Source organism: Oncorhynchus masou, chromosome 33 (genome assembly GCF_036934945.1).
Source record: "Oncorhynchus masou masou isolate Uvic2021 chromosome 33, UVic_Omas_1.1, whole genome shotgun sequence".
Lineage (NCBI taxonomy): Eukaryota > Metazoa > Chordata > Actinopteri > Salmoniformes > Salmonidae > Oncorhynchus > Oncorhynchus masou.
In genome coordinates, this window is record NC_088244.1 from 31315739 (window position 1) to 31340278 (window position 24540).

General features: G+C 45.8%; 1 protein-coding gene across 3 annotated transcripts in view; it reads right to left on the reverse strand.

Annotated features, from left to right (window-relative positions):
* dvl1a (dishevelled segment polarity protein 1a) overlaps positions 1 to 24540 on the reverse strand; it is a 61259-nt gene that overhangs the window by 15137 nt on the left and 21582 nt on the right. For all 3 annotated transcript variants that reach the window (XM_064957201.1, XM_064957202.1, XM_064957203.1), the window contains exons 4-12: positions 17736 to 17854; positions 10801 to 10939; positions 9840 to 9933; positions 9653 to 9722; positions 7055 to 7194; positions 6033 to 6109; positions 5540 to 5607; positions 5263 to 5340; positions 4976 to 5110 (exon numbers count right to left, since the gene is read on the reverse strand). In XM_064957201.1, coding sequence (XP_064813273.1) covers positions 4976 to 5110; positions 5263 to 5340; positions 5540 to 5607; positions 6033 to 6109; positions 7055 to 7194; positions 9653 to 9722; positions 9840 to 9933; positions 10801 to 10939; positions 17736 to 17854 — 920 coding nt within the window. The remainder of the gene's footprint in view (positions 1 to 4975; positions 5111 to 5262; positions 5341 to 5539; positions 5608 to 6032; positions 6110 to 7054; positions 7195 to 9652; positions 9723 to 9839; positions 9934 to 10800; positions 10940 to 17735; positions 17855 to 24540) is intronic.

Genomic DNA, 24540 nt, shown 5'->3' on the forward strand with positions numbered 1-24540 from the left:
TATACAGTAGCGAGGCTATAACAGTAGCGAGGCTATATACAGTAGCGAGGCTATATACAGTAGCGAGGCTATATACAGTAGCGAGGCTATATACAGTAGCGAGGCTATATACAGTAGCGAGGCTATATACAGTAGCGAGGCTATAACAGTAGCGAGGCTATATACAGTAGCGAGGCTATAACAGTAGCGAGGCTATATACAGTAGCGAGGCTATATACAGTAGCGAGACTATAAAAGTAGCGAGGCTATATACAGTAGCGAGGCTATAAAAGTAGCGAGGCTATATTCAGTAGCGAGGCTATATACAGTAGCGAGGCTATAACAGTAGCGAGGCTATAACAGTAGCGAGGCTATAAAAGTAGCGAGGCTATAAAAGTAGCGAGGCTATATACAGTAGCGAGACTATATACAGTAGCGAGGCTATATACAGTAGCGAGGCTATAACAGTAGCGAGGCTATAATAGTAGCGAGGCTATAAAAGTAGCGAGGCTATATACAGTAGCGAGGCTATAACAGTAGCGAGGCTATAACAGTAGCGAGGCTATATACAGTAGCGAGGCTATAACAGTAGCGAGGCTATAACAGTAGCGAGGCTATAAAAGTAGCGAGGCTATAAAAGTAGCGAGGCTATATACAGTAGCGAGACTATATACAGTAGCGAGGCTATATACAGTAGCGAGGCTATAACAGTAGCGAGGCTATAATAGTAGCGAGGCTATAATAGTAGCGAGGCTATAAAAGTAGCGAGGCTATAAAAGTAGCGAGGCTATAACAGTAGCGAGGCTATAACAGTAGCGAGGCTACATACAGACACCGGTTAGTCAGGCTGATTGAGGTAGTATGTACATGTAGATATGGTTAAAGTGACTATGCATATATGACAAACAGAGAGTAGCGTAAAAGAGGGGTTTGCGGGTGGTGGGACACAATTCAGATAGCCCAGTTAGCCAATATGTGGGAGCACTGATTGGTCGGCCCAATTGAGGTAGTATGTACATGAATGTATAGTTAAAGTGACTATGCATATATGATAAAAAGGGGTTGGGAGGCACACAATGCAAATAGTCCGGGTAGCCATTTGATTACCTGTTCAGGAGTCTTATGGCTTGGGGGGTAAAAGCTGTTGAGAAGCCTTTTTGTCCTAGAATTGGCACTCCAGTACCGCTTGCCATGCTGTAGTAGAGAGAACAGTCTATGACTGGGTTGGCTGGGGTCTTTGACAATTTTTAGGGCCTTCCTCTGACACTGCCTGGTGTGGAGGTCCTAGATGGCAGGCAGCTTAGCCCCAGTGATGTACTGGGCCATACGCACTACCCTCTGTAGTGCCTTGCGGTCGGAGGGCGAGCAATTGCCGTACCAGGCAGTGATGCAGTGATGCAACCAGCTCTCGATGGTGCAGCTGTAGAACCTTTTGAGAATCTCAGGAACCAATGCCAAATCTTTTTAGTTTCCTGAGGGGGAAAAGGCTTTGTCTTGCCCTCTTCACGACTGTCTTGGTGTGTTTGGACCATTCAAGTTTGTTGTTGATGTGGACACCAAGGAACTTGAAGCTCTCAACCTGCTCCACTACAGCCCCGTCGATGAGAATCGGGGCGTGCTCGGTCCTCCTTTTCCTGTAGTCCACAATCATCTCCTTAATCTTGGTTACGTTGAGGGATAGGTTGTTATTCTGGCACCACCTGGCCAGGTCTCTGACCTCCTCCCTATAGTCTGTCTCGTCATTGTCGGTGATCAGGCCTACCACTATTATGTCGTCTGCAAACTTAATGATGGTGTTGGAGTCGTGGATGAACAGGAAGTAGAGGAGGGGACTGAGCATGCACCCCTGGGGAGCTCCAGTGTTGAGGATCAGCGTGGCAGATGTGTTGCTACCTACCCTCACCACCTGGGGGCGGCCCGTTATGAAGTCCAGGATCCAGTTGCAGAGGGAGGTGATTAGTCCCAGGGTCCTTAGCTTAGTGATGAGCTTTGACGGTACTATGGTGTTGAACGCTAAGCTGTCGTCAATGAATAGCATTCTCACATAAGTGTTCCTTTTGTCCAGGTGGGAAAGGGCAATGTGGAGTGCAATAGAGATTGCTTCATCTGTGGATCTGTTTGGGCCGTATGCAAATTGGGGCGGGTCTAGAGTTTCTGGGATAATGGTGTTGATGTGAGCCATTACCAGCCTTTCAAAGCACTTTTTGTTATTTCTGTGTTCATTAAATAAATATGGACACATACCACGCTGCACCTTGGTCCTCTCCTTCCAACAGCCGTTACAGAATCACCCACCAAGAAAGGACCAAGCAGCGTGGTAACTAGGAGCAGACGGTTCTGGACTCCTGGACATGGGAGGAGATATTGGACGGCAAAGGACCCTGGGCAAAGGCTGGGGAATATCGCAGAGCTGGAGGCAGCGAAAGCTGAGTGGCGGCGGTATGAGGTAAGGCAGCGCAACAGGAACGAGAGGCAGCCCCCCCAAGTTGGAGACCTGAGCCAACTCTCCGTCCTTACCGTGGCGGGCGTCGTACTGGTCAGGCACCGTGTTATGAGGTCAAGTGTCTCCAGTACGCGTTCTTAGCCCGGTGCGCTACATCCCAGCCCCCCGCAAGTGCCATGCGAGAGTGGGCATCCAGCCAGGGTGTATTGTACTGGCCCAGCGTGTTTGGTCTCCAGTACGCCGTTTCGACCCAGGGTATCCTGCGCCGGTGCTATGTGCTGTGTCTCCTAGGAGGGTGCAGTGCGTTCTATGCCTGCGCTTCGCCTGTGCCGGGGGCATGTGGGTATTGAGCCTAAGGGAGAGGTGCGAGTGGTATGCACCAGATCTCCAGTGCTCACCCACAGCCCGGTGCCTGCACTCTGGAAGGTCCGGGCTAAAGTGGTCATCCAGCCTGGAGGAGTGGTGCCAAGGCTGCGCACCAGAGCTCCAGTGCTCCCCCACAGCCCAGTCCATCCGGTGAGTCCTCCACGCACCAGGCCTCCTGTAGGTCTCCCCAGCCTGGTGGGTCCTGTGGCAGCCCCACGCACCAGGTTGTCTCTCCGTCTCATCCCTCTAGGTTCTCCCGCCTGTCCGGCGCTTCCAGAGTCTCCCTCCTATCCGGAGCTGCCAGAGCCGCCCGTCTGTAAGGAGCTGCGAGAGCAAATAACGGGGATGTCGGCCCTGTCGGGTGTTTGGAGAATGTCCTGTGCGTCCTGCTTGTTGTAGAAAAAATATTTTGTCTAATCCGAAGTGAGTGATCACTGTCCTGATATCCAGAAGCTCTTTGTCTAATCCGAGGTGAGTGATCTCTGTCCTGATATCCAGCAGCTCTTAGTCTAATCCGAGGTGAGTGATCTCTGTCCTGATATCCAGAAGCTCTTTGTCTAATCTGAGGTGAGTGATCTCTGTCCTGATATCCAGCAGCTCTTTGTCTAATCCGAGGTGAGTGATCTCTGTCCTGATATCCAGAAACTCTTTGTCTAATCCGAGGTGAGTGATCTCTGTCCTGATATCCAGCAGCTCTTTGTCTAATCCGAGGTGAGTGATCGCTGTCCTGATATCCAGAAGCTCTTAGTCTAATCCGAGGTGAGTGATCTCTGTCCTGATATCCAGAAGCTCTTTGCCTAATCAGAGGTGAGTGATCTCTGTCCTGATATCCAGAAGCTCTTTGTCTAATCCGAGGTGAGTGATCTCTGTCCTGATATCCAGCAGCTCTTTGTCTAATCCGAGGTGAGTGAATGCTGTCCTGATATCCAGAAGCTCTTTGTCTAATCCGAGGTGAGTGATCTCTGTCCTGATATCCAGAAGCTCTTTGCCTAATCCGAGGTGAGTGATCTCTGTCCTGATATCCAGCAGCTCTTTGTCTAATCCGAGGTGAGTGATCGCTGTCCTGATATCCAGAAGCTCTTTGTCTAATCCGAGGTGAGTGATCTCCGTCCTGATATCCAGAAGCTCTTTGCCTAATCCGAGGTGAGTGATCTCTGTCCTGATATCCAGAAGCTCTTAGTCTAATCCGAGGTGAGTGATCTCTGTCCTGATATCCAGAAGCTCTTAGTCTAATCCGAGGTAAGTGATCTCTGTCCTGATATCCAGAAGCTCTTAGTCTAATCCGAGGTGAGTGATCGCTGTCCTGATATCCAGAAGCTCTTTGTCTAATCCGAGGTGAGTTATCTCTGTCCTGATATCCAGAAGCTCTTAGTCTAATCCGAGGTGAGTGATCTCTGTCCTGATATCCAGAAGCTCTTAGTCTAATCCGAGGTGAGTGATCGCTGTCCTGATATCCAGAAGCTCTTTGTCTAATCCGAGGTGAGTGATCGCTGTCCTGATATCCAGAAGCTCTTTGTCTAATCCGAGGTAAGTGATCTCTGTCCTGATATCCAGAAGCTCTTAGTCTAATCTGAGGTGAGTGATCTCTGTCCTGATATCCAGAAGCTCTTTGTCTAATCCGAGGTGAGTGATCGCTGTCCTGATATCCAGAAACTCTTTGTCTAATCCGAGGTGAGTGATCTCTGTCCTGATATCCAGCAGCTCTTTGTCTAATCCGAGGTGAGTGATCGCTGTCCTGATATCCAGAAGCTCTTTGTCTAATCCGAGGTGAGTGATCTCTGTCCTGATATCCAGAAGCTCTTAGTCTAATCCGAGGTGAGTGATCGCTGTCCTGATATCCAGAAGCTCTTAGTCTAATCCGAGGTGAGTGATCGCTGTCCTGATATCCAGAAGCTCTTAGTCTAATCCGAGGTGAGTGATCGCTGTCCTGATATCCAGAAACTCTTAGTCTAATCCGAGGTGAGTGATCTCTGTCCTGATTTCCAGCAGCTCTTTTCTGCCGTAAGATACGGTTACAGAAACATTATGTACAAAATAAGTTACAAATAACGTGAAAACCCCCCACATTTTAGCACAATTCCTTGTGCGCCCGTAAAACTGCTGCCATTTCTTCCGGTGCCATTTTACTGAAACAAAGTATTATTAATAATAGAGCATTATTAGTAGTCAGTGTGCCCTCCCTCTCACCGATGACAGCGTTGGTGATGGTGATCTTCAACCACATCCTGTCCCGGATCTCCAGACCAGAGTCAGGTAGCTGCATCACCTTGACGATGGTTGCCATGTCCGTCTTACTCGCAGATAGCGGCAAGTCGTCAAATTCTGAAGGGGAGAGGAGGTTGAGACACAGCACATTCACAGACAGTGACTGACAAAATGTTCAGTATGTGGCCTTTCTAGGACTGTGAGAGTGCAGCTATGTCTAGTGATTGCAGTAGTTTGTGTGTGTGACTGTAGTGATAGTGTGGTCATACCGTAGTGTGGGTAGGGTCCGGTCAGGGCCGTTGTGTGGGAGATCCAGGCAGCAGGGTCGATGGGCCTCACTGGCTCAGCTGGACACACACACACACACACAATCTCCATCATCTACTGTAAGTTTGCTAGTTTGTGCTCAAACTTCTGCTATAAGTTACAAGCACATCCAATATGTTTTTCAAAAGGTTTTAAAAAGCGAGTTTCCAGAAGAGTTTGAGAGCCCTGTTTGTAAGTGGTAATAACCTGTTGTTGGTGGAACATCGGTAAGTGTCTTACCCCGGGGGATGGTGAAGTAGCTTCGCGGAGATGGGTCCCAACACTTGGCCACAGTAAGACTAATAGGACTGGAGAACACATGGGGAGACAGTTACAAAACCTTCGACTCACTTCCATTGCTCATGTGCAGTTAAAAGCACAAGAGGAAACGCGAGGAAAAAAGAAGTCACATTTGGTTGAACTAGAAGGATTATGGGCAGAAATATTAGTCTGTATTATACAACAGTCAACAATGCAGAAGCTGCTTGAAATTCAAACCCACTGTTTATCCAATCTAACCAGTCAGCATATTGCTGATATGCTAATACAACCCTAATGTAACTCCAGTCTTACCATCACTCATCTTTTAAATCCTGTATTTACCCAATAGCCATGTCCTTTGTCTGTCTGTCCTGACCTCTGATCATCTTCACATGCAACAGTTTAACATCCCTTGAAATGTTTTCTGGGTTATCGCTAACAATCCTGCACTGTAACACAGTCCTGTTCTTACCCTGTTTTGGAGACGATCTCTCTCAGGATCCTCACAGCGTCATCGTTGCTCATGTTCTCAAAGTTCACATCGTTCACCTGAGGATCACAACGAGACAGTTAACGTACACTTTCACGGATCATGTCTTTGAAATGAACAAGTAGTTGGAGAAAACGGACAAGTGGATAAAGAAACACAAAATGATTTAGGACTCTGCTACTGAAATCAGTTCTCTACAAGTTCATCTCCAGGCACTGTTGTAAGGCGTTCAGACGCACATAAAAGCTCATAAATCCTACGCAGCGTTATGCTGTGTGTATGGGTTGAAAAGAGACATGCTGATCGACAATACATGATGTTAAAGAGACATGCTGGATCGACAATAACTAGCGATCAGCCACTGTGTGTACAAGAGGAGGCGTGGCCAGAGAGGTTAGTCTGAGTCCAGCCATACAGACATCAAAGAGAACAAACAACAGGAAGGAAAAGGAGAGGCAACATGTAGGATAGAGGGCTACGGGAAGGAAGGTGACAAGGACCATTAGAGTTGTTTGTAAACAGGTCAGTGTTTCAATAGGTCAGAGTTTCAATAGGTCAGAGTTTCAATAGGTCAGAGTTTCAATCGGTCATAGTTCCAATAGGTCAGAGTTCCAATAGGTCAGAGTTTCAATAGGTCAGTGTTTCAATAGGTCAGAGTTTCAATAGGTCAGAGTTTCAATAGGTCAGAGTTTCAATAGGTCAGAGTTTCAATAGGTCAGAGTTTCAATAGGTCATAGGTTCCAGTTTCCCCTTTACCTTATTGTTAGAACTCATTAACATAAACATTGTTTGAAACACAGTATCCGATCATCACTGGCAATGCTATAATAATCACAAAGCAATTTGCTCACTGGACATTTGTGCACATTTGCTTTCCCTCAACGGACCATAAAAATAGAATCAAAAAAATAACTCATAAAGAACACAAAATATACTTTAAGCTTATAATACTTTCTAGAAAATGAACCTACGGCTCATTTGTAGTGGGTGGTAGTGTCGTATACCTGTAGGAGCATATCTCCAGGTTCTATCCTGCCGTCTGCAGCCACAGCTCCTCCCTTCATGATGGAGCCGATGTAGATCCCGCCGTCCCCCCGGTCGTTACTCTGCCCCACGATACTGATACCCAAGAAGTTATACTTCTCTGTAAGAGAGAGGGGGAGAGAGGAGGTCAGTTAAATGTCTCATGTACAGTGCCTTTGGAAAGTATACAGACCCCTTGACTTTTTCAACATTGTGTTAGGTTACAGCCTTATTCTAAAATTGATTAAACATTTTTTTCCCCCCCTCATCAATCTACACACAAAACCCCATAATAACAAACCAAAAACAGGATTTTTTAAAATTGTTAAAAATGTATTACAAATATCACATTTACATAAGTATTCAGACCCTTTACTTACTAATTTCTTGAAGCACCTTTGGCAGCAATTACAGCCTCAAGTCTTCTTGGGTATGACACTACAAGCTTGGCACACCTGTATTTGGGAAGTTTCTCCCATTCTTCTCTGCAGATCCTCTCAAGCTCTGTCAGGTTGGATGGGGAGCGTCGTTGCGCAGCTATTTTCAGGTCTCTCCAGAGATGTTTGATCAGGTTCAAGCCCAGGGCTCTGGCTGAGCCACTCAAGGACATTCAGAGACTGGTCCCGAAGCCACTCCTGCATTGTCTTGGCTGTGTGCTTAGGGTTGTTGTCCTGTTGGAAGGTGAACCTTCGCCCCAGTCTGAGGTCCTGAGTGCTCTGGAGCAGGTTTTCATCAAGGATATCTTGGTACTTTGCTCTGTTCATCTTTGCCTCAATTCTGACTAGTCACCCAGTCCCTGCCACTGAAAAATATCCCCACACCCTGATGCTGCCAGCACCATGCTTCACCGTAGTGATGATTGGTGTCAGGTATCCTCCAGACATGATGCTGCCACCACCATGCTTCACCGTAGGGATGGTTCCTGGTTTCCTCCAGACATGATGCTGCCACCACCATGCTTCACCGTAGTGATGATCGGTGCCTGGTTTCCTCCAGACATGATGCTGCCACCACCATGCTTCACCGTAGGGATGGTTCCAGGTTTCCTCCAGACATGATGCTGCCACCACCATGCTTCACCGTAGGGATGGTTCCAGGTTTCCTTCAGACATGATGCTGCCACCACCATGCTTCACCGTAGGGATGGTTCCAGGTTTCCTCCAGACATGATGCTGCCACCACCATGCTTCACCGTAGGGATGATCGGTGCCTGGTTTCCTCCAGACATGATGCTGCCACCACCATGCTTCACCATAGGGATGGTTCCAGGTTTCCTCCAGACATGATGCTGCCACCACCATGCTTCACCGTAGGGATGGTTCCAGGTTTCCTCCAGACATGATGCTGCCACCACCATGCTTCACCGTAGGGATGGTTCCAGGTTTCCTTCAGACATGATGCTGCCACCACCATGCTTCACCGTAGGGATGGTTCCAGGTTTCCTCCAGACATGATGCTGCCACCACCATGCTTCACCGTAGGGATGTTTCCAGGTTTCCTCCAGACATGATGCTGCCACCACCATGCTTCACCGTAGGGATGGTTCCAGGTTTCCTCCAGACATGATGCTGCCACCACCATGCTTCACCGTAGGGATGGTTCCAGGTTTCCTCCAGACATGACGTAAAGTTCGATCTTTGTTTCATCAGACCAGAGAATCTTGTTTCTCATGGTCTGAGAGTTTTTAGGTGGCTTTTGGCAAACTCCAAGTGGGCTGTCATGTGCCTTTTACTGAGCAGTGGGTTCCATATAGCCACTCTACCATTAAGGCCTGATTGGTGGAGTGCTGCAGAGATGGTTGTTCTCCCATCTCTATAGAGGAACTCTAGAGCTCTGTCAGACTGACCATTGGGTTATTGGTACCTCCCTGCCAAGGCCATTCTCCCCCGATTGATCAGTTTGGCTGGGCGGCCAGCTCTAGGATGAGTCTTGGTGGTTCCAAACTTCTTCCACTTAAGAATGATGGAGGCCACTGTGTTCTTGGGGACCTTCAATGCTGCAGACAGTTTTTGGTACACATCCCCAGATCTGTGCCTCGACACAATTCTGTCTCGGAGCTAAATGGACAATTCCTTCAACCTCATGGCTTGGATTTTGCTCTGACATGCACTGTCAACTGTGGGACCATATATAAACAGGTGTGTGCCTTTCCAAATCTTGTCCAATCAATTGAATTTACCACAGATGAACTCCAATCAAGTTGTAGAAACATCTCAAGGATGGTCAATGGAAACAGGATGCACCTGAGATCAATTTCGAGTCTCATAGCAAAGGGTCTGAATACTTATGTAAATATGGTATTTCTGTTTGTTTTTCTAAAAACCTGTTTTCGCTTTGTCATTATGGGGTATTGTGTGTAGATTTCTGAGGATTCGTATTTATTTAAAACATTTTAGAATAAGGCTGTAACGTAACAAAATGTGGAAAAAGTAAAGGGGTCTGAATACTTTACCAAGGCACTGTAGTTAAAGACTTTATGGGGTTTAAAGACCGAGTACACTGATGATGTTTGTACAAAAAAATAGTTGTGTACAAAGGCATAAATGAAAGAAAATGAGAGGAAAAGGGGAAGTCCTTACCCATGTTGAGTGTGACAGTGATGATGTTGAGGCTCATAGTGGAATCTGTGATGCTGCTGAAGGACGAAGACTGGAAAAGAGAGAGGGAGAAACTTAGTGTGTCAGACACGTACTTACAACCGTTCTTGTTCCCAGTCTCACTCACATACACGTATGTGCAACAGGCCAGTGTTTAAGGGGAGCTCACCCGGTCTATTTTGGCCACTTTGTGCCTCCGTCGGCGGCGTTTGTGTCTGCGCATTAGCTGGGAAGACGAGCTCTGCTCTGTGGAGCTGCTGAGTCTGAGACACAATACAATACAATACAATGTCATCTTTAATGGTCCATTATACAGAGACAACAGAAATGTGGTGACTTTTGCTGTCACAGTACCCAGCCCCCACGACTGGGGAACAGCACAGGGTCAGCCCCACCACACAACACACATGACTGGGGAACAGCACAGGGTCAGCTCCACCACACAACACACATGACTGGGGAACAGCACAGGGTCAGCTCCACCACACAACACACATGACTGGGGAACAGCACAGGGTCAGCTCCACCACACAACACACACAACTGAGGAACAGCACAGGGTCAGCCCCACCACACAACACACATGACTGGGGAACAGCACAGGGTCAGCTCCACCACACAACACACATGACTGGGGAACAGCACAGGGTCAGCCCCACCACACAACACACACGACTGGGGAACAGCACAGGGTCAGCCCCACCACACAACACACATGACTGGGGAACAGCACAGGGTCAGCTCCACCACACAACACACATGACTGGGGAACAGCACAGGGTCAGCTCCACCACACAACACACACGACTGGGGAACAGCACAGGGTCAGCTCCACCACACAACACACATGACTGGGGAACAGCACAGGGTCAGCTCCACCACACAACACACATGACTGGGGAACAGCACAGGGTCAGCTCCACCACACAACACACATGACTGGGGAACAGCACAGGGTCAGCTCTACCACACAACACACATGACTGGGGAACAGCACAGGGTCAGCCGCAGGGCAGCTCCCCTGGAGCAGGGAAAGAGGGGCGATTTGTTGATTTCAGTAAAGAACCACTGATGAAAAGAGGGAGATTAGAGAAAGGACAGAGAGAGGGAGAGAGAGAAAGACCATCTACCGGCTGGCGTCCTCATCCTCCTCACTGTCGACGAAGGAGCTGGACTCCAGTTCACTGCTCATCACTGAGGCGCTGTCGTAGCCCATGGCAGAGTCCCTCGCTGTGCGCTCCGACTTAGAGTGGCCATTGATACGAGGGACTGGGGAGGAGAGAACCACACAACAACAACCACAGGTAAGATATCAACACTTTGATACAAGTTCAGACCATGACATAATACTGTGGAGGACAACTCAGAGCTGAATGAGTTGGAGAGATTATATGAAAAACGATGAGAGAAACATTTCCCAACGTTATAGGAAAACCACCAAGAGGAGATTTTAGTATTAAGGACAGGATCAGGACATCTAATGGGAAATCAAGAAAAGGATTCAGAAGAAGTGAAAGGCGTGTGGAAAGCACCAGAGAAAGAGAAAGAGGTGAGAGATTACCAACCAGTGCACTTGGCTTCTGAAAAAGCTTAAAATGTCATCAACCCAAGAGGATAACAGAAACATATTGAGGCTGCAGGTAGATCAGCCATTAAGAGTGTCGGGCCAGTAACTGAAATGTCTTTGGTTCGAATCCCTGAGATGACTACGTGAAAAATCTGTGGATGTGCCCTTGAGTAAGACACAACCCTAACTGCTCCCTTAAGTCACTCTGGATAAGTGTCTGCTAAAATGTATTTAAACTGGGCCAAGGAGGCCTTTTACTACAGGTTCACTATTGCACATAGGATTCACTATTACACAGAGGATTCACTATTACACAGAGGATTCACTATTACACAGAGGATTCACTATTACACAGAGGATTCACTATTACACAGAGGATTCACTATTACACAGATGATTCACTATTACACAGAGGATTCACTATTACACAGAGGATTCACTATTACACAGAGGATTCACTATTACACAGAGGATTCACTATTACACAAAGGATTCACTATTACACAGAGGATTCACTATTACACAGAGGATTCACTATTACACAGAGGATTCACTATTACACAGAGGATTCACTATTACACAGAGGATTCACTATTACGCAGAGGATTCACTATTACGCAGAGGATTCACTAGTACACAGAGGATTCACTATTACACAGAGTATTCACTAGTACACAGAGGATTCACTAGTACACAGAGGATTCACTAGTACACAGAGGATTCACTAGTACACAGAGGATTCACTATTACACAGAGGATTCACTATTACGCAGAGGATTCACTATTACGCAGAGGATTCACTAGTACACAGAGGATTCACTATTACACAGAGTATTCACTAGTACACAGAGTATTCACTAGTACACAGAGGATTCACTAGTACACAGAGGATTCACTAGTACACAGAGGATTCACTAGTACACAGAGGATTCACTATTACGCAGAGGATTCACTATTACGCAGAGGATTCACTAGTACACAGAGGATTCACTATTACACAGAGTATTCACTATTACACAGAGTATTCACTAGTACACAGAGGATTCACTAGTACACAGAGGATTCACTAGTACACAGAGGATTCATTAGTATACAGAGGATTCACTAATACACAGAGGATTCGCAATCACAGAGGGAATTTCTGTTACAAACATGGCAAAGTACCTGTATGGCAGTTTTATGGCTAACACATTTTCACTGAATGGACTTAACAGAATGAACATGATCATTTTGAATTGTCCAGTCAGTGTATTGTGACATGATTATGATACCATTATGATAGGCTTCAATTCATGTTGTATTCATGTTCTAATAAGAGACAGTGGTCAACCAAAACAATAACATCTGTGTCCCAAATTCACAACACTTCTCCCCCACACCCATACGTACAGTGGCAGAGGCGGGGTCCTGTCGCAGCAGGGTGACAGCGGATTGGCTGGAAGGTTCTGGCAAAGCGCAGAGGGCGTGACTGACCCTGCGTTTTCCGCGAGCGACCAAAACATTCCAATAGTGTGGTGGTGCCCATTACTGACTGACCCCAAAGGGTGCAAACACATACTCTCTGACTCTCAAAAGAGCTGTACAATCCTCCTCCTCCCAGGATACACACACACACACAACTAAACAGACACAACACGCACAACTAAACAGACACAACACACACACAACTAAACAGACACAACACGCACAACTAAACAGACACAACACACACACACACAACTAAACAGACACAACACACACAACTAAACAGACACAACACACACACACAACTAAACAGACACAACACACACAACTAAACAGACACAACACACACAACTAAACAGACACAACACACACACACAACTAAACAGACACAACACACACAACTAAACAGACACAACACACACAACTAAACAGCAGTTTTGTCTCAGACTGAGACTGCCTGGTGTCTGTGTAGTGGTCTGTCCCTGTGCTTCTCTCTCTCGACCCCTTTGAGAGGGATCAGGATCTCTGCCCAATGACAGGCTGCTGGCAGACTCCAGTCCTCAACTACAACAAAGGCGGTGAAAAAAGAGCAAGAGAAAAGAGTAAACGTGGAGAATGGTACTGTGAGTTGAGAATATGTTGCCCGTTTTTCTCAGTTATACCTTGACTTATTCTAATTCTGCAAGTGTCTGACTCTTACAGTCCTGGGTATTGTGGTAGGCCTACACATGATTTACCTGCTACAATACTCGACAAACAATAATACAAAATATATATAAAAAGTAAAACCTATTCTGTTTTGGGATATTGTGCTTTGAACTATAACACCTTTAGTGTCAAAGCTGCCTTTTATCCTCCATTAGTCAGATTGGATTTGGAGATTCCAATTTCATTATTCTTTTTGAGCCATGAAGTAATTATCAAACTAAGGTATTAGCCTAAGGTATTATAAGGTGATTAAGTAGGCTATAATTGATAAGTAATAAAGAATTATGACAGGAGAAAACGAATACATTAGGTTCTCCAAAAATACATGTCCTTATTGCATGAATAAATGTGGCAACCTCTTCAATCGAAGGTAGAGTCCACAGCAGGAAGAAAGCGCTTCCTTAAGCATAAACAGTCGCCCGTCTATATTTTCTTATGCAGCTGAAAGGCAATTAAAAGTTCCTTCCACGTTCAGCCATATATAGTAGAATGCATTACTTTACTAGTATTGCAAACATATAAAATTGCCTAAATAATCTAACACAAAACAACAGGTAATCTACAGATAGCCTTTCAATTTATTGCTGAATAGGTGAGACTCACAATAACCTGCATTAACCTAAAATAAAAACGAATGCTATTATTTAATTACATCACATGTATCTCTAATTTAACAGCTAGTGGACTTCAAACGACCCTACACAGCGATTCCATGAGTAAATTAGATTGCTTTACCTCAAACGCGGGAGAGTCAGATAAGAGAGACAGTGCTCTCTTGCGACGCACTGAGAAACTGAAGAAATTGGTAGAGCACAACATTTTTACCCAGCACTCCCATCCCATGGCGCGCGACTATAGAATGTTGGATAATCCCTCTTTGACCTATCAGAGAAATGCATTCCACAGCGTGTAGAGAGAGCCCAGCAAGTGAAGGGATTTGATATTATGCACAAGCATATCTCTGACCGCCACAGGTGATTGGGCATTGGGCTATCTGGTCATTAACGCCAAAGCCTGCATCCCAATGCACTTTGCATAATAACAAATGTTCCAAACAAAAAATGACGCAAAACACTAGGTTCCAAGGATATAAAAAATATATTTATCATTTGAATTTATCATTTGACCTCCATTACTTTTCTTATTGAACAGAAATATTCTGCATTAATGTTGTCTGCATTTTGATTAGGCTATTATACAGTGAATAGTAAGTGATAGTATTGATTCCAGAATCAATACACTTATTGGAGATGTCAAAAGCCATAGCGTGATATACCCAGGCAGACAGTCATGGACGTCAGTTCACATCCCCCCCCTCCTCTCACAGTGCAGGTAGCACACAGTATCCTGTGGGCCCTATAGCTATTATGTCCACTCCTCTACCTGTCAAACACTGCATTATTCATCCATTCATTCTCACATACCTACAGCCAGAAACGAGAGAACAAGGGATATGTTAACCTCGGTTAAAACACTTTGATTCACCCTGCTCTGTTCATGCCATTCACACAGTGGCACTTAAAGAAAAGAGGGTAATTCCTGCTATTCTACCCCCCCCCCCTCCTCTCACAGTGCAGGTAGCACACAGTATCCTGTGGGCCCTATAGCTATTATGTCCACTCCTCTACCTGTCAAACACTGCATTATTCATCCATTCATTCTCACATACCTACAGCCAGAAACGAGAGAACAAGGGATATGTTAACCTCGGTTAAAACACTTTGATTCACCCTGCTCTGTTCATGCCATTCACACAGTGGCACTTAAAGAAAAGAGGGTAATCCCTGCTATTCTACCGCTGCAGGGCCAGGCAGGATAACTTACACGGTGCTGCATGGGCGTGAGTCTCTCAGTCGAGGACACAGATAGAGTGGCCACCATGGCATTGTATAAAGAGCCCTAAACAAATAAAGCCTAATTGAATTGGACTATATTGAGCAGTGTAGGGCAGCTTTTATGATCCATTAAGCAGTGTGTTCACCAAGAGGGACATGCCCTGTTCCCTGACACTCATTTAATTAGCACTAACTAACTAGCAGGCAGGCTGGCTGGCAGGGAAACCAAATGTAGGGAGGGGAGGGAGGTAGGGGGTGAGGGGAGGGAGGTAGGGGGTGAGGGGAGAGAGGTAGGGGTTGAGGGGAGAGAGAGAGAGATTACTACTCCATCAACATAGGGGCTACAACCAGCTGATATTTCTAGAGGACACAGGGCCATGACACACAGCCCTATTTTCTGTTTCTCAAATCAGAACTTAAGAGACTGACTATAAAAACAAAGGCTGTAGTGAGAGGAGAAGAATCAGGTTACATGATTCCAGTTCTGTAGTTTGCCTCCCCGTAAGACAACAGATACATACACACACACACACGTACACAAACACACACAGATGCTCCTGAGTTGTGCTCTCTCTTCCCTACAGCACCGACCAGCCTGATGTGTTATCATGCTCCTCCTAATTAAGCCACATAAATTAATGACTATTTGGTTAATGAGCCTGGAGCTGCAGGACCCACACAACCAGACTCTCGCTGTGAACAGCAGATCAGTGGGGGAAGAGATGGAGTGATGAGATAAAGAGATAAAGGACTGTATCTGGCTCTATCTGCTGTGGGTATGGATAGAGGAGAAACAGAGGGACAGCAGGGACTGGAAGCTGACGCTTTACAGTAGAGAGGAAGTCCTTCACCTTATGTTGAATGGAAAATACAGACACCCATATCGTCACACTGTCTAACCAGATCCAGGAGTATTGTATAAGCAGGAATAAGGGTGGAAGAATGAGTGAATATAATCATTGGAAGAATCAGGCTTGCTCATAATGTATCAATTGTCCAAACGGCCATCTTAAATCTTGTCATTGTTTTGTCACACTTTGCTGCTAAGCTGCTAAACACACCTTGTACTTCTTAAAGCAACACACTGCACAAATGAATTGTGAGTGTAGAAAGAGTGTAGATATGTCATGTGCTTAGTTACTCTCTGACAAACAGGGTGGTGTGATGAGAGGAATTCCCCTGAAGGAGGATACAGAGAGGAAGCCTTCCTCCTCTTCAAGTAACCTTCTTAGAACTCTCGACTGAGCGCCGTGCCAAAACATGTCCATGGCAGTAGCTAGGTTTCCATCCAATTGGCGACAGATTTTCACATGAAGATTCTAAAATCTGCATAAAGAAAACATATGCATTTTCCAATAGTTGTGTTTCCACCAAATGGACTTGTTGTGGATTAGTGCACAAAATGTACTTTTTCACTTAAGTTTTCATGGACCAAATAAAAATTGAAAGTTCAATGGGTTTCCATCACATTTTCTACTCTACTGATAGATCCCACCATGTCAAAAAAACAAAGTATATATCTGCATTTATAAAATTGTACCGAATCTACCTGTTTCCACCACAACTGTCGTGATTCTTTTATACGCAAAAAAAAAACCTGTGGATGCAAACATGTCTAATAACAACAAATACATACTGAATGACTTATTCAGAAGCAAATACATACTGAATGACTTATTCAGAAGCAAATACATACTGAATGACTTATTCAGAACCAAATACATACTGAATGACTTATTCTGAACCAAATACATACTGAATGACTTATTCAGAACCAAATACATACTGAATGACTTATTCAGAACCAAATACATACTGAATGACTTATTCTGAACCAAATATATACTGAATGACTTATTCAGAAGCAAATGCATACTGAATGACTTATTCTGAACCAATTGTCTTGTGAGTTTATTGACAGTTTACCATGTCCATTGTTTATGACATGTGTACACGCAGTAAGGATAAAATAGCCAACAATAAAGAGTTTCTTTGAATACAAACGGCAGTACTTTCCCAATAGGAAAAACATACAATGCTGGTTTCATATCTCCACGATAACCAAGAGGCAGCTAGCTATACATCAAGCAGTGCCATGAGATCAACACACTCCCATAGATCCTGAGGTTAAACCATCAGGTGGAAAATAGCCTCTGACCATGAACCTGAGTCCCACTTAGGTAACACAAGATAGGTTGCTGGGAAAAGCAGACAGCGCCACAAGCAATCCTGGTCAAAGTATCCCACTTACCTGCCACCAAAAGATCTATGTTGTTATTGTTCTCACACTATTCTGTACTCTGTGAACCCTCTGATTTGTTTCAGATATTGGTTACTCTCCACCCTTTTAGGATACGAGTGAACAATGTAACCAGATTGGTATATTGATACAATGATGTGTAATAATGTTGTGATTTGTGTTATTGGTGTTACCGTACCACATGTACTGTACTTAGGTAGTTTGCCCAATCATGTGTGTATTGTCCCTCACTTTCAGTCTCTCGTGCTCTCCTCCGTGCGCGTTCTCTCTCCCTCTCCCTACGGTGGCTCAGGAGGGACTCTGTACCCGTCTCCGTGTCCAGGCCATCCCGACTGCTTACTGCGTTGGCACTGAAATACACACATTTAAACAGTTTATTTGGATAACAATGAAACACACACAAAACACCTTCATAATTCCATACCATGCCTCCAAATCTCTTGCATTGTCCCAAGTTCAATGCACCTCTGTCTGGCATTATCTGTACAGTGAGGAGAACCTTACAGGGATTCATCTGAAATGATGTGTTATTGTGTGTGTGCGGTATGTGTTTCACTAAGTGTCATTAATGACCAGATACCCTGAGAGGAGATGGATGCTTTCTGTCCAAAGCTGTTTGATACTAATGAGGAGGGCCATTGAAAGCCCAGATGGTGAGAGTGTGTGTGTGTGTGTGTGTGTGTGTGTGTGTGTGTGTGTGTGTGTGTGTGTGTGTGTGTGTGTGTGTGTGTGTGTGTGTGTGTGTGTGTGTGTGTGTGTGTGTGTGTGTGTGTGTGTGTGTGTGTGTGTGTGTGTGTGTGTGTGTGTGTGTGTGTGCGCATGGTGGACGGTTAGAGCAGGTGTGGGCTGAGCTGAGACATGTGCAGTACAGGGCTGGATGGGATATGCTAGACGGCAGGTTATTCTATCAGAGGGGGTGAGAGGCTTTAGCCTCAGGGCAGCAGGGTAAGAGACACCTGTCTGATCGCCTGTGTTGGCTGATCCTGTGTGAGATTACCAGCCCCACCCACCCAAATGCAGAGGCCTTTGAAGCCCCAATAGCTTATTTCTGTCCCGCGGTCATTACAATACAGAACCCCATGGATATTAAAAATAACACTGCACAGAATAAAAGAAGCTCCTCAAGGACAATCCAGAGACACTGTTTGCTGACTGCTACAAAGAGGGGAACGTAAGCAACTTCATTTTCCACACAGACATCCTCTGGCATGGTGCTATATTAACACAGACATCCCCTGGCATGGTGCTATATTAACACAGACATCCCCTGGCATGGTGCTATATTAACACAGACATCCTCTGGCATAGTGCTATATTAACACAGACATCCCATGACATGGTGCTATATTAACACAGACATCCTCTGGCATGGTGCTATATTAACACAGACATCCCCTGGCATGGTGCTATATTAACACAGACATCCTCTGGCATAGTGCTATATTAACACAGACATCCTCTGGCATGGTGCTATATTAACACAGACATCCCCTGGCATGGTGCTATATTAACACAGACATCCCCTGGCATGGTGCTATATTAACACAGACATCCCCTGGCATGGTGCTATATTAACACAGACATCCCCTGTCATGGTGCTATATTAACACAGACATCCCCTGGCATGGTGTTATATTAACACAGACATCCCATGACATGGTGCTATATTAACACAGACATCCTCTGGCATGGTGCTATATTAACACAGACATCCCCTGGGCATAGTGCTATATTAACACAGACATCCTCTGGCATGGTGCTATATTAACACAGACATCCCCTGGCATGGTGCTATATTAACACAGACATCCCCTGGCATGGTGCTATATTAACACAGACATCCTCTGGCATAGTGCTATATTAACACAGACATCCTCTGGCATAGTGCTATATTAACACAGACATCCCCTGGCATGGTGCTATATTAACACAGACATCCCCTGGCATGGAGCTATATTAACACAGACATCCTCTGGCATAGTGCTATATTAACACAGACATCCTCTGGCATGGTGCTATATTAACACAGACATCCCCTGGCATGGTGCTATATTAACACAGACATCCCCTGGCATGGTGCTATATTAACACAGACATCCTCTGGCATGGTGCTATATTAACACAGACATCCCCTGGCATGGCACAGTGCTATAAGAGCACACTGCCCCTATGTCAAGAGAGAGGGTTTTGGCCCAGGGTGGAAACTCAGAATACGGGATCAGAGAGACAGCCCAGCAGGAAAAGATCTGTCTGTGACGACTCCCCCATCCTGAGTGAGTCTGATCACACCTCTTCAAACTGTCCTGCAGACGAGGATAGTCACCACTCTCTCTCCCAGCACCTCACACAGGAGCAACAGAACAACAGACACCCCACCCAGACCAGTGAGACCTACAAGGCCACGTCCTGAAGGACCTGCACCGGGAGATCCCACACCAAGAGGACCTACACCCAGACCACATTATCACCAGCCACACCCCAACCAACTAACACCACCCCAAGCAAACCCCGGCCCCACCCTATACAGGCTTCCCCATATCAGACCTATGCCCCTTCTGCCCACCCCATGCCCCCCGCCCCCCGCCCCTGCGGCAAGGACCTCAGCATGACAGCAGGACATATGTCCAGGCCGTGAACAGAGCAACAGGCCCAACCCCCTCTATTGCACCCGCTCAAGTCCCATCCTGCGACGTGAGATGTATGTATCAGATGCTCAACATGCTCTGCTCACACCTACAGTGATGGTCCAGGCCAAACCACACAAAAACAACACTAAACGCTATGGAACACAAAGCTTTTACTATCTCATCCCGGAATATACAAGGTCTGAGGTCATCTACCTTTGGTCTAAAGAGCAGGAACCCAGGCTTCATCAAAGAAATTGGAAATACAGACATTGTCATCCTACAAGAAACATGGTTACAGAGAGCTGGTAGTCTCTTCCATCCACCAAACTACCAGGTGAGAAACAGGGAAGAGACTCAGGGGGTACGCTAATTTGGTATAGAGCAGACATAACCCACTCTATTAAACAAAATGTTACATCTGGCTAGAAATTAATAAGGAAATGATCTCAACAGAGAAAAATGTCAAAATGTGTGCTACCTATATCCCCCCACTAGAATCCCCATACTTTAACGATAACAATTCTCCATCCTAGAAGAGGAGATCAACAATTTCCCGGCCCAGTGACAAGTCTGCTGCAACCTAAATGCCAGAACTGGACAAGAACTTAACAACCTCGGTACACAGGAGGGACAAACGCCTATCTGGAGGTGACAGCATTCCTTCCCCCATAAGCCCCCCTAGACACAACTACGACAACATAACCAACCAAACTGGGTCGCATCTCCTGTACATGTGTGTACATGTGTGTATGTACATAGTCAATAGTAGGCTTCGAGGGGACTCCTTTGGTAGGTACACCTATAGCTCATCTCTTGGCAGTAGTACTGTAGACTACTTTATCACTGACCTCAACCCAGAATCTCTCAGAGCATTCACAGTCAGTCCACTGACACCCCTATCTGATCACAGCAAAATCACACTACTTGAACAGAGCTGTGCTCAATCACGAGGCATCAAAACCAAAGGAACTGAATAATATTAAGAAATGCTATCGATGGAAGGAAAGTAGTGTGGAAACCTACCAAAAAAACAATTAGGCAACAACAAATTAAATTTTCTGGACAAAATGTTTCACTGTAATAGTGAAGGTGTAAACTTAGCAGTAGAAAACCTAAACAGTATATTTGAACCCTCAGCTTCCAAATCAAATCTAAACATTTCAAGCTAAGATTACAACCTAAGAAAATTAACAACAATGACAAATGGTTTGATGAAGAATGCAAAAACCTAAGAAAGAAATTGAGAAACATGTCCAACCAAAAACAGAGACCCAGAAAACCGAAGCCTTAACTATGGTGAATCACTAAAACAATACATAAATACACTACGGAAAAAGAAGGAACAGCACGTCAGAAATCAGCTCAATGTAATTGAAGAATCCATAGAATCTAACCTCTTTTGGGAAAACTGTAAAGCTCTAAACAAACAACAACATGAAGAGTTATCTATCCAAAACGGAGATGTGTGGATAAACCACTTCTGCAATCTTATTGGCTATATAACAAAGAACAAACAGCAAAAAATATAAATGATCAAATACAAATCTTAGAATCAACTATTAAAGACTAACATAACCCACTGGATTCGCCGAAAGGTAAACCACCACTACAATCCTTATTTTTGGCCAACGTGCAATCATTGGAATACAAACAGGACAATCTACGATTTAAGATTATCCTACCAACAGGACATTAAAACTGTAATATCTTATGTTTCACCGACATGTGGCTAAACGACGACACGGATAATATAGAGCTGGCTGGCTTCTCGGTGCATCGGCAGGACAAATCAGCTACATCCGTTAAGACGAGGGGCGGGGGTGTGCGTCTATTTGTTAATAACTGCTGGTGCGCGATGTCTAATATTAAAGAAGTCATCGAGGTATTGCTCGCCTGAGGTAGAATACCTCATGATAAGCTGTAGACCACACTATCTACCAAGAGAGTTGTTATCTATATTATTCGTAGCCGTCTATTTACCACCACAAACTGATGATGACACCAAGACCGCACTCAACCAGCTGTATAAGGCCATAAGCAAACAAGAAAATGTTCATCCAGAAGCGGCGTTCCTAGTGGCCGGGGACTTTAATGCAGGCAAACTTGGTACCTCATTTGTACCAGCATGTTACATGTGCAACCAGAGGGAAAAAAACTGTAGACCACCTTTACTCCACACACAGAGATGCATTCAAAGCTCTCTCTTGCCCTCCATTTGGTAAAGCTGACCATAATTCTATCCTCCTGATTCCTGCTTACAAGCAAAAACTAAAGCAGGAAGTACCAGTGACCCGCTCAATTCGGAAGTGGTCAGTGACGCAGATGCTACGCTACAGGACTCTTTTGCTAGCACAGACTGGAATATGTTCTGGGATTCATCCAATGGCATTGAGGAGTATACCACCTCAGTCACCAGCTTCATCAATTAGTGCATTTATGATGTCGTCCTCACAGTGAACGTACATACATATCCCAACCAGAAGCCATGGATTACAGGCAACATCCGCACCGAGCTAAAGACTAGAGCTGCCGTTTTCAAGGAGCAGGACAATAATCCGGATGCTTATAAGAAATACTGCTATGCCCTCAGACGAATCATCAAACAGGCAAAGCGGCTATACCGGACTTAGATTGAATCATCCCTGACGCTCGTCGGATGTGGCAGGGTTTGAAAAATATTACGGACTACAAAGGGAAACCCAGCCGCGAGCTGCCCAGTGATGGAGCCTACGAGTTAAATGCCTTTTATGCTCACTTCGAGGCAAGCAACACTGAAGCATGCATGAGAGCGCCAGCTGTTCCAGATGACTGTGTGATCACGCTCTCCGTAGCCGATGTAAGCAAGACCTTTAACAGGTCAACAATCACAAAGCTACGGGCCAGACGGATTACCAGGAAGTGTCCTCAAAGTATGCGTGGACCAACTGGCAATTGTCTTCAACATTTATTATTATTATTTTTTATTTATTTAATTAATTTTACCCCCTTTTCTCCCCAATTTCGTGGTATCCAATTGTTAGTAGTTACTATCTTGTCTCATCGCTACAACTCCCGTATGGACTTGGGAGAGACGAAGGTCGAAAGCCATGCGTCCTCCAAAACACAACCCAACCAAGCCGCACTGCTTCTTAACACAGCGCGCATCCAACCCGAAAGCCAGCCGCACCAATGTGTCGGAGGAAACACCGTGCACTTGGCGACCTGGTTAGCGTACACTGCGCCCGGCCCGCCACAGGAGTCGCTAGTGCGCGATGAGACAAGGATATCCCTACCGGCCAAACCCTCCCTTACCTGGACGACGCTAGGCTAATTGTGCATCGCCCCATGGACCTCCCGGTTGCTGCCGGCTGCGCCACCCGGGAGGCCCGTCTTCAACATTTTCAACCTCTCCCTGACCGAGTTTGTAATACCTACACGTTTCAAACAGACCACCATATTCCCTGTGCCCAAGAAAGCGAAGGTAACTTGCCTAAATGATTACAGCCCCGTAGCACTCATGTCAGTAGCCATGAAGTGCTTTGAAAGGCTGGTCATGGCTCACATCAACACCATCATCCCGGACACCCTAGACCCACTCCAATTCGCATACCGCCCCAATAAATCCATAGATGATGCAATCTCAATCACACTCCACACAGCCCTTTCCCACCTGGACAAAAGGAACACCTACGTGAGAATGCTGTTTATTGACTACAGCTCCGCGTTCAACACCATAGTATCCGCAAAGCTCATCACTAAGCTCAGGACCTTGGGACTAAACACTTCCCTCTGCAACTGGATCCTGGACTTCCTGACGGGCCTCTCCCAGGTGGTAAGGGTAGATAACAACACATCTGCCACACTGATCCTCAACACTGGGGTCCCCTCCAGTACTCCCTGTTCACCCATGACTGCGTGGCCAAGCACAACTCCAACACCATCGTTATGTTTGTAGACGACACAACAGTGGTAGGCCTGATCACCGACAATGATGAGACAGCCTATAGGGAGGATGTCAGAGACCTGACAGTGTGGTGCCAGGACAACCACCTCTCCCTCAATGTGAGCAAGACAAAGGAGCTGATCGTGGACTATAGGAAAAGGAGGGCCGAACAGCCCCCCATTAACATTGACGGGGCTGAAGTGGAGTGGATCAAGAGGTCCAAGTTCCTTGGTGTCCACATCACCAACAAACAATAATGGTCCAAACACACCAAGACAGTTGTGAAGAGGACACGACAACACCTTTTCCTCCTCATGAGACTGGATTTTGCATGGGTCCCCAGATCGTCAAAAAGTTCTACAGCTGCACCATCGAGAGCATCCTGACCGGTTGCATCACCGCCTGGTATGGCAACTGCTCAGTATCTGACTGTAAGGCGCTACAGAGAGTAGTGCGTACGGCCCAGTACATCACTGGGGCCAAGCTT